Source organism: Orcinus orca, chromosome 5 (assembly GCF_937001465.1).
Source record: "Orcinus orca chromosome 5, mOrcOrc1.1, whole genome shotgun sequence".
Classification (NCBI taxonomy): domain Eukaryota; kingdom Metazoa; phylum Chordata; class Mammalia; order Artiodactyla; family Delphinidae; genus Orcinus; species Orcinus orca.
This window is the reverse complement of record NC_064563.1, coordinates 72163440-72175372: the sequence shown is the minus strand read 5'-3', so window position 1 is coordinate 72175372 and position 11933 is coordinate 72163440. Positions and strand designations below refer to the sequence as shown.

Genomic DNA, 11933 nt, shown 5'->3' with positions numbered 1-11933 from the left:
GTACAATCTCCTAAGACTGAATCAGAAAGAAATAGAAAGTATGAACAGACTAATTACCAGGACGGAAATTGAATCAGTAATTTAAAAACTCCCAACAAGCAAAAGTCCAGGATTTTATATATATATATATATATATATATATACACATATATATATATATATATATATATATATATAACTGAATCACTTTGCTGGACACCTGAAAGTAACACAATATTGTAAATCAAATATACTTCAATAGAAATAAATTAATTAAAAACAGAGTGGGCTACCTGGGTTCTTCAGTGGGGCTAATGGCTGACTCTGGGAGGGCTCACGCTAAGGAGTACTTCCCAGAACTTCTGCTGCCAGTGTCCTTGTCCTCATGGTGAGACAGAGCCACCCACCACCTCTGCAGGAGACCCTCCAATACTAGCAGCCTCAAGACATTCAGAAGACAATATTAAAGGGAATCATTAACAGCCTGTTACAAGAATGGAAAAGTCCATGAACAAAAGATTATCTTAGAGCATATTTTATACTTTTACAGAATCCTCAATTTAATAACACATCTACATATGTCATCTATGCTCACTTGCTACGACAGATAGCTATGTTAGTGGAAGTTGACCATCATTTCCTAGTTCACTGGTTTAAAAAATTATCCCAGAAGAGGTTCAAACAATTGGTAGAGAGATTGCTGCAGTTTATTTCTTTACACCTGTTTCCTGCAAAGCCTGAAGAATTTCCACCTATATCAAAGTGTTCCTGGTGGATCCCATCATCATCTAAAGTGTTGGCTTTACTTAATACTGCAAACAATTTGGTTCTTCCTCCCCTTATTCCTTATACTGATTTCTATAATTCTACATTGGATCATATTGATCTCATGGAAGAATACCACACCTGGCAGAGCTTTGGAAATTCTCACAGCAAAGTTTGGTGGATAAAGTATCTAGAAGAGAGAGACCTGATATGAATATGTTATTTCTAAATATGAAAGTAAGGTGGACATATCTGGTCAGCGATTCTCTTGATGAGTTAACCCGGAAAAGAGCAGACTTGCAAAAGAAGTTGAAAGTTACCTTTGTAGGGGAAGTTGGTTTGGGTACAGGCGGCTTGACTAAAGAATGGTTCCTTCTTCTAATTCGACAAATTTTTCATCCAGATTATGGCATGTTTACGTATCATAAGGATTCATACTGCCATTGGTTTAGCAGCTTTAAATGTGACAACTATTCTGGATTCCGATTGGTTGGAATTCTTATGGGACTAGCTGTTTATAACAGCATTGCTTTGGATATTCGTTTCCCCCGCTGCTGCTACAAGAAATTATTGAGCCCTCGCATCATTCCTAATGACCAAAATACGCCAGTAGGCATCTGCAGTGTTACCACTGATGACCTGAGTCAAATTATGCCTGAGTTGGCCCATGGATTAAGTGAACTCCTGTCATATGAAGGCAATGTTGAAGAAGATTTCTATTCAATATTTCAGGTGTTTCAAGAAGAATTCAGAATAATTAAGTCCTATAATTTAAAGCCAGGTGGTGATAAAATTCCAGTTACCAATCAAAATAGGAAAGAATATGTACAGCTTTATATTGACTTTCTTCTCAACAAATCCATCTATAAGCAGTTTGCTGCATTTTATTATGGATTTCACAGTGTGTGTGCTTCAAATTTCCTAATGCTTCTTCATCCAGAAGAGGTTGAAATTCTGGTCTGTGGAAGTCCTGAACTGGATATGCACGCCCTGCAGAGAAGTACTCAGTATGATGGCTATGCAAAAACCGACTTGACTATACAATACTTTTGAGATATTGTGCTTGGATTTCCTCTTGACCTTCAAAAGAAGTTGCTACATTTTACCACAGGAAGTGACAGAGTACCTGTAGAAGGAATGGCTGACTTGAACTTTAAAATCTCAAAGAATGAAACTTCAACTAACTGGTTGCCTGTGGCCCACACCTGCTTCAATCAACTTTGCCTTCCCCCCTACAAGAACAAAAAGGACCTGAAACAGAAATTGATTATTGGAATTTCAAATTCAGAAGGTTTTGGACTTGAGTAACCTAGAAGACTTAAAATATATTTTATATGTAGCATTCACTTCCCTCTCATTGTGCCTTTAAGCTTTTCATGTTTCTGTCTCAAAACACCTTGACAAAACACACCAACTTTAAAATACTGATTTTTTAAAAATCAAATATGAAGTATGTTCAGTAGAGGCATGGTTTTCTAAAAATACAACACTGCTTGAGTGAGAAAAAGACCAGATGGCAGAGACAGGTGTGGGTCCAGTCCCTCTTTTTTATAACACTTTATCATTCTCCATAAGTAGTTTGTCACAGGTGTTCCACTGGGAAAGCATTGTGCAGTAAAGAATGCACTGATGACAAAGTGGAGACCAGTGGCAGCTTGTGTGCTGCTAGCACACTGTAGCAACACAGATAGCTACATTTTCATTAATGTAAGGCATGTAGCCATATTTTCATATAGCGGTTAAACAACAGTATAATTGCAAATGCAATTTACAGGGTTTTTTGATATACTGGCTTTCGTTCTCTAAGATTCTTTTCAACCATTGCTGAAAAGCATGTAAATAACGACATAATAGCCTGAGAATAATGGGATTTTGATAGTGCCATTTATTGCTAAAGATTTATTTTTACAAAGTAAATTCAGGGTTTTAGATGTGTATACAGCTTTTACAAATCAATAAAGATGATTGTATAAGGGTGTAAAAAGAAACAGTGAAAAACTGAATATTTTCCCTCTAAAATTGGGATAAGGTAAGGATGTCTGTACTCACTATTTTATTAAACTAGAAGTTCTAGTCAGTGCAATAGGGTGAGAAAAACATTAAAGAAATAAATTGGCTCTATTTCCATATGATATGATTGTTTACATCGAAAATCTCAAGGAATATACAAAAAAATTCTTAGAACTATTAAGAGATTTCAACACAGTTGCAAGATTTATGAGTGACACATAAAAATCAATTATATTTGTATATACTAAGAAGCAATCCCACTACTGGGTATATACCCAGAGAAAACCATAACTCAGAAAGATACATGCACCCCAATGTTCATTGCAGCACTATTTACAATAGTCAGGTCATGGAAGCAACCTAAATGCCCATCGACAGATGAATGGATAAAGAAGATGTGGTACATATATACAGTGGAATATTACTCAGCCATACAAAGGAATGAAATGGAATCATTTATAGAGACATGGATAGACATAGAGACTGTCATACAGAGTGAAGTAAGTCAGAAAGAGAAAAACAAATATCATATATTAATGCATATATGTGGAATCTAGAAAAATGGTACAGATGAACCTGTTTGCAAGGCAGAAATAGAGACACAGACGTAGAGAACAAACATATGGGCACCAAGGGGGAAAAGGGGTATGGAATGAATTGGAAGATTGATGACAAATACACACTAATATGTATAAAATAGATAACTAATGAGAATCCACTGTATAGCACAGGGGGCTCCACTTCGTTGTACAGTAGAAACTAATGCAACATTGTAAAACAACTATATCCCTATTTAAAAAAAAATTAAAAATCAAAAGAAACATGTAGAAATCAAATTTTTCTTAAAAAAAATTACAATTGTTCCCCCAAAATAAAATACTCAGGTATAACTGTAATAATACATGTAAATGACTTTTATCCTAAAAATCACAAAATGTTGATGAAAGAAATCAAAGAAGACCCTAATGGATTCATGATTTACAATTCACGTTCATGGATTGTAACACTGGACATTATAAAGATGTCAATTCTCTTTAAATTGTTCTATAGGTTTAACACAATTCTGTAAAAAAAAAATGTGTCAAAGACATACTTGATCTTAGCCAATTTATACATTGTCCATATATACAGAGACTGACATTTTATCAGTATTTACAGGCATAAATTTTCACAATTTAACTCTCTTAATATCATTAAATTTCTTCTCCCATTTCACATTGATATGGTCTAAAAATTACTTTTAATTAACCTTTTGCTGGGTAGAAAGTGTTAAATGTCATTTGGGATTAAGAAGCCTATAGATTTTGACTGATTTCCAATTTACAGCATTTAAAAAACTGTTATATAATATTTTCAATGCATAGATTTGTACACTTATTTCTTCAGTTTTTTAATTTAACAATAGTATGATTTACAAAAATGGGAGAGAGTTGTGAGCACTGAGAAGGTCCTTAGTTTTATTCCCAGCTTCAGATAGCAAATCTTGCAGTCATCTTCATGTGCTTTTATTCCACAGATCCTAAAGCTGTTTATTTTTAAATGTTTAGAATCACGTCTTCTTCTGATCTTTAAAACTCACAATGATTAGGGAATCTAGATTTTGAAATAAAGTACGTCCAAAAATATGTCAATGGCATTAAATAAAATCTGAAACTGAGTTTTTTAGGACGACATCTCCTTACTCAGATAAGGATTTACTTCATTTTTTTTTCTCCCTGTATTTGGTAGAATTGAAAGTATTATTGCTTCTTGGCTTGAATGAGGGAATGACTTACATTTATCTAATACAATTTATTCTTACAAATGGTCTCAAAAGTGAGGTAATCCGACATTGAGGCAATGGAAAAGAGTTATTATCATAATAAATTTACAAATTTATGTGCATTCTTTCTCTTCTTTATAAGTCTGTGAGGTCCTTGATACCATGCATTACATGTGAGACCTCTCAGTTTCCAGATCAGTGTTTTATTTTATGCTTCAATATATCAGAGGATACTTTCATACTCAAACCAGTTCAAGCAAAAATTTTATTATTTCACATAATGAAAAGTCCAGGGACAAATTTGGCTTTCAGGAAAATTGAATCAAAGATGCCATCATAATTCTGTCTCTGCCCCTTGATTCTGCTTTCCTGTGGTCTGGCTTCATCCTCAGGGAGATTCTCCCCACAGAGCAGTGTGAAAGCTTCACACTGATATTCTATAGCACTGTAAACCTAGTGGAAAGAGTGCTCCTCCCTTTTATATGTCCAGTTAAAATTTGAAGATTGAATGATAAGCCTGGAGTAAGTCATGTGTTGATCCCTAAACCATTTATTGTGGACAGCACATGTGCTGCTTTGATCAGATATGCATGCATCAACCCCACCAAAAGTCACAGATGGAGTGCAGCACTGGGTGTTTTCTTGATGGAAATTGAGAATTTATTATTAGAAAATAGAAAATAGGTGCTGAACTGGCATAAATGAGATATCCAAACAATACACATCCAATACAAATGCCTGAAATAAAATAATTAAAGCAATTAAATAATAAAAGTAAAACACGAATTAAAGAATGCTCTGAGATTTACATTTGAAAGAACAATGTTGGAATTATGGTTCTGGCACTTTCAAGCCCTGTGGACTTAAGTAAATGATAAATAGCCTGTGAGCTTTACTTTCCTTGTTTTTTTAATTTTTGAGGAATAAACAAAATGTTTATAATCCACTAATGAGATAATTGTGCACAGAGAAAAATTCAAAAGCATTTGAAAAATAAAATAATGTAACAGTTCAGCAAGTTTGTTGGAACTTAACAGATATCATAAAAATAAACCCTAACTTTATGCTTTAATAAATGGTTCAACACTGAAATTAAAAAATATACTATCTAAAATGCTAACAAAAATATAAAGCATTCAAGAAAAATGCCCCACAAATATGTATGAGACCTCCATAAAAAAAGAAATTAAAAAAATTAAGTCAGGTTTATTAGGCTATAATTTACATGCAATAAATTTTTCTTTTTTCCCAGTACAGTTCTATGATTTTTAACAATGCACACAGATGTGTAACCACTAGCACACTAAAGATAGTGAACATTTGCATCACCTCCCCAAATTTCTCAAATGTTCCTTTGTCAACCTACTTTTCCCACATCCAGCCCATGGTTACCACTGTTCTTTTTTTGTTAGATAGATAGATATACACATCAAAGCCTTCCTGTATTCCTTACAAGCTTGAAAAGGTGAAATGTTATTTTATAAGCAAGGTATTAAAATGCATTTATAAATTCTTCTTGGCTTCAATCATGAATAAATATTTGCTGTTAGCAATTTAAAAAAAAACTTATAGTTTTGACTTTTCCAGAACATCATGTTAATGGAATAATACAATTTGTGGCTTTTTGAATCTGGCTTCTCTCACTTAGAGTCATGTATTTGTTAGTCATCCATGTGTTGCATACATCAGTAAATCCTTCCATTTTATTGCTGCATAAAATTCCTTTCCATGGTGTTCCACAGTTTGTTTATCCATTTAACAGTTGATTGACATTTGCGTTGTTTCTAGTTTTTGGCAATTATCAACATGCAATAAAATTTCCCATACAGGATTTTTTGTGAACACGTATTTTCTTTCTCTTGAGTAAATACACAGGAGCGAGATTTCTGAGTCAAATGATAAGTATCTAACTTTGTGACAAAACTGATTTCTAATATGTCTATACTAGTTTGCATTCCCACCAACAATGTATGAATATTCCAGCTGCTCCACATTCTTGACAGTACCTGGTACTGTCTGTTCTATTTTAGTCATTCTAATACATGTGTAATAATATTTCATTGTGATTTTAATTTGCATTTCCTTAATGACTAATGGTAGTGAGCATCTTTTCATGTTTTTGCTTACTACCTATGCATCATCTTTGATGACGTTTCTGCTCAAATCTTCTGCACATTTTTAATTTAGTTATTTTCTTGTTAAGTTATAACAGGTCTTTATATATTCTGAATACAAGTCCCTCATCAGAGAATTCTTTTGTATATATTGTCTCCTAGTCTTAAGTTATCCTGTCATTTTCTAAAGAGTGCCTTTTGAAATGCAAAATTTTTAATTTTGAGGAAGTCCAATTTATCAATTATTTTAAAACATTATGGTTCATGACTTTATTCAACATAGTTTTGGAAGTTTTAGCCACAACAATCAGAGAAGATAAAGAAATTAAAGTATTGCAAAACAGAAAAGAAGAAGTAAAGATGTGACTGTTTGCAGATGACATGATTCCATACATAAAGAATCATAAAGGTGCTTCCAGAAAACTACTAGAGCTAATCAATTAATTTGGTAAAGTAGCAGGATACAAAATTAATGCACAGAAATCCCTGGCATTCCTATACACTAATGATGAAAAATCTGAAAGAGAAATTAAGGAAACACACCCATTTACCATTGCAACAAAAAGAATAAAATACCTAGGAATAAACTTACCTAAGGAGACAAAAGACCTGTATGCAGAAAATTATAAGACACTGATGAAAGAAATTAAAGATGATACAAACCGATGGAGGGGTATAGCATGTTCTTGGATTGGAAGAATCAACATTGTGAAAATTACTATACTACCCAAAGCAATCTACAGATTCAGTGCAATCCCTATCAAACTACCAATGGCATTTTTCACAGAACTAGAACAAAAAATTTCACAATTTGTATGGAAACACAAAAGACCCTGAACAGCCAAAGCAATCTTGAGAAAGAAAAACAGAGCTGGAGGAATCAGACTCCAGGACTTCAGACTATATTACAAAGCTACAGTAATCAAGACAGTCTGGTATGGGCACAAAAACAGAAATATAGATCAATGGGACAGGATAGAAAGCCCAGAGTTAACGATGCACATATTGTTACCTTACTTTTGATAAATGATGCAAGAATATACAATGAAGAAAAGACAACCTCTTCAATAATTAGTGCTGGGAAAACTGGACAGCTACCTATAAAAGAATGAAATTAGAACACTCCCTAACACCATACACAAAAATAAACTCAAAATGGAATAAAGACCTACCTGTAAGGCCAGACAATGTAAAACTCTTAGAGGAAAACATAGGCTGAACACTCTATGGCATAAATCACAGCAAGATCATTTTTTACCCACCTCCTAGAGAAATGGAAATAAATAAATAAATAAATAAATGGGACAGAATGAAACTTCAAAACTTTTGCACAGCAAAGGAAACCATGAACAAGACCAAAAGACAACTCTCAGAATGGGAGAAAAAAATTGCAAACGAAGCAACTGACAAATGATTAATCTCCAAAATTTATAAGCAGATCATGCTGCTCAATATCAGAAAAACAAACAACCCATTCCAAAAAATGGGCAGAAGATCTAAATAGACATTTCTCCAAAGAAGATATACAGACTGCCAACAAACACATGAAAGGATGCTTAACATCACTAATCATTAGAGAAAGGCAAGTCAAAACTGCAATGAGTTATCACCTCACACCAGTCAGAATGGCCATCATCAAAAAATCTATAAACAATAAATGCTGGAGAGGGTGTGGAAAAAAGAGAACCCTCTTGCACTGTTGGTGGGAATGTAAACTGATACAGCCACTATGCAGAACAGTAGGGAGATTCCTTAAAAAACTAACAATAGAACTACAATACTACCCAGCAATCCCACTACTGGGCATATACCCTGAGAAAACCATAATTCAAAAAGTGTCATGTACCATAATGTTCATTGCAGTTCTATTTACAATAGCCAGGACATGGAAGCAACCTAAGTGTCCATCGACAGATGAATGGATAAAGAAGATGTGGCACATATATACAATGGAATATTACTCAGCCATAGAAAGGAACAAAATTGAGTTATCTGTAGTGAGGTGGATGGACCTAGAGTTTGTAATGTAGAGTGAAGTAAGTCAGAAATAGGAAAACAGATACCATATGCTAACATATATATATGGAATCTAAAAAAAAAAAAAAAAAAAACTGGTTCTGAAGAACCTAGGGGCAGGATAGGAATAAAGACCCAGACGTAGAGAATGGACTTGAGGATACAGGGAGGGGGAAGGGTAAGCTGGGAAGAAGTGAGAGAGTGGCATGTACTTATATATACTACCAAATGTAAAATAGATAGCTAGTGGAAAGCAACTGCATAGTACAGGGAGATCAGCTCTGTGCTTTGTGACCACCTAGAGGGGTGGGATAGGGAGGCTGGTAGGGAGATGCAAGAGGGAGGGAATATAGGGATATATGTATATGTATAGTTGATTCACTTTGTGATACAGCAGAAACTGACACACCATTGTAAAGCAATTATACTCCAATAGAGATGTTAAAAAAAAATCTTTCAATCTTTTCACCATCAAGTAATTGGTAATTATTAGTGAATAACAAACCAGTGACCAACTTACAAGTGCCCAGAAAATATGACAACAACAAAGTGAAGGGACCAGATGGAAATGGGAGTGTAAATGTGGAGATATGCATGTCTCTTCAATGTTCCACACCAGGCTTAGCTTGCTGTCGACCCTCAGTAAATGTTAAGCAACAATAATAATAATAGGTACCATCTGGATGCCAAATTTAGAGTGGTAGAAACATACAGGCCAGACTTCCTTTACTGATTATTCCCAATGTGTACAGCACTTTTCTTAGCTCAGTTAATAGGATAAATATTCTTTCAGTCACTCAGGCAAAAAGTCACCTTTATCTTTAACTCTCCCTGCTTCACCATCACTCACAAACCCTTTTAGAAATCTTCCTGTCTTCAGTCTCCTTCTCTTCTAAACCAGACATAGCATTGCTGTCATTGTTTCCATAAAAAATGCAAGTCTATATTACTAGCTCAGAAAACCTCTGATCATGTTCTGTTACCTAAGAGGATAAAATCATAATATTTTAACTTGGTATATAAGACTTTTTAATTTCCTCAACTCATGTTTCCAACATAATATCATGCTACGTCACTTGAAAATCTTCTCTTGCATTCTATTTGCCTCACATATGAGGCTAATGAATATTTTTCAAAAGATACCAAAAAAGAACCCTCATGTATTTCTAAGTACTCACACTTTTCTCATATGGAATGATCTTCTTATCTCTACCTGTTTGATTTCTACCTGTTCTTCAAAGGTCAACTTAAAGTCATCTCTTGTGTGAGAACATCACTGTTCATCCCATGAGAATCTAAATTCTCTCTTTCATCTTCCTTTAATATATTGTTTGTGATCTTCATACCATATTATAGTCTGCTTTTTCTTAATAATTATAGCTAAAATTTATTAAAACCTTATTATGCATCATATATTCTTCTAAGTTCTTTTATTATTATAGTAATAATATTATATATTAACACACAATCTTCACAACAATCCTAGAAGAGCATTATTAACCATTTTACAGATGAGAGAATTAAGGTATAGAGCCATCAACTAATTTGAGCAGAGATAGTAAGTGACAGAGCTGAGATTTGAACCCAGAGTGCCTGCTCTCAACCGCTAGACTCGTGTTGAGCTACCTGTCTTGCTACTAGATTCTGAGCTACTTGAGAGCATATGATTCTCTTAACACCACTTCATCAAGTTCTACCTTGATCCCATCCCCCATCCCACATAAATATCCAATTCCTCACAGCACCTAACAGAGCTTCTTATAGCTGGCAAATAATTATGCTATGGAAAGGAAAAAGAAAAAAATGATTCAACTGGTATCAATTAAAGACGTTATTATCACTATTATTATTATTAAACTATTATTATCTCAACAAAGAAAAATTAAAGCATCTCTCATTTATTCTACCCTTTACCCTCCAAGAATAGAGACTAAGTAGGCTCTGGAGTTACTTAGTTCTAGGCTATCTTCCCCACTAGGAGTAATTAATAGTATTTTGTGTTTTATGTACTCCAACTGGAATTGGAGCTGCTCTGAAGACATTTGCAACATGCACAGGTTCTGGAAGGCTTAAGGCCCTTGAGGGAATTGGGTCGAATTATTCACAAGGAAGCCCTATGGACTAGACAAGAGGAGAGTGCTATGGATTGAAGGTTTGTGATCCCACCAAAATTCATCTGTTGAAATCCTAACCTTCATTGTGATGGTATTAAGAGGTGGTGTCTTTGGGATGTAATTGGTCATTAGGATGGAGACCACATGAATGGGATTAGTGCTCTTATAAGAAGAGATAGAAGGTTTTGCTCCCTCTCTCTCTGCTTTCTACCATATGAGGATACCGCCATCTGCAAATGAGAAAGCAGGATTTTACCAGACACTGGATCTGCCAGCACCTTGATCTTGGACTTCCCAGGCTCCAGAACCATAAGAAATAAGTGTTTGTTGTTTAAACTACCAAGTTTGTTGTAATATGTTATAGCTGCCAGAGCTGACTAAAACAGAGAGTAACCCTGGAAACTGGCTAGGCGTGATCTCCCTAAAAACTGGATAGAAAACAGCCATTCAGGTTCCTTTAGAAGCTATGCTCAAACAATTTCAGCTCTAGGGGAATGTTGAGGATCTCTGTGTTCCAGGAACACTAAAACCATGAAACTCGTAGTTCACAACACACTGCCTGAAAAACCAAAGGAAACAATGATACTGATGAAAATAACCAGACTCTTAAGACTTCTCTAAATGTACCTGTTTGTTAGGACCATGGAAGTGCCAAAGAAGGAAAGCTGTCCTTTAAACATTGATAATCAACTTCTTGACAATCCTACTGAGCTGGGAGTATATAGGAAATTTTAATTTAATTTATAAAAATAAGGAAATGTTGTGGAACAATTAATATCTATTAGAGTTCTTGAGTGAATTGATCAATCAAACCACAGTTTGGAAGCCACTTGTAAAATAAAGGTTTATTGAGAATAGACAATATTTTTGCTTTGCTTGATTTTGATAGATCATAAAATCCATTGGTAGAGAAATAACAGTGACAATATGGTTAATTCCACCTAAACTTTTATGAAATTACATAATTAAATAAGAAATTATAAGAAAATGAATAGACTATCATTTTTCTTTCTTAAAAGAATCACACAAAAATGGAAGAATTTACAATTTATTTTGAAGTATCCCTACTTGACTAAATCCTAATCTTGTCAATTCTTCCTACAGGAATAATGCCAGAGAAGTAAAAGCTGTCTGTGAAAAGATGGCCATCACAGTATTATTTATAAAATAATA

The 11933-nt window shown here is 34.3% G+C and overlaps 1 protein-coding gene across 1 annotated transcript; it reads left to right on the top strand.

Annotated features, from left to right (window-relative positions):
- Positions 1–252: 252 nt before the first annotated feature.
- On the top strand, positions 253–3373 carry LOC101283686 (probable E3 ubiquitin-protein ligase HECTD2). Its single transcript, XM_033403712.2, is given in 1 exon segment — positions 253–3373. A coding segment is annotated over 1 exon segment (1098 nt). The 5' UTR covers positions 253–954; the 3' UTR covers positions 2053–3373.
- The last annotated feature ends 8560 nt before the right edge of the window (positions 3374–11933 follow it).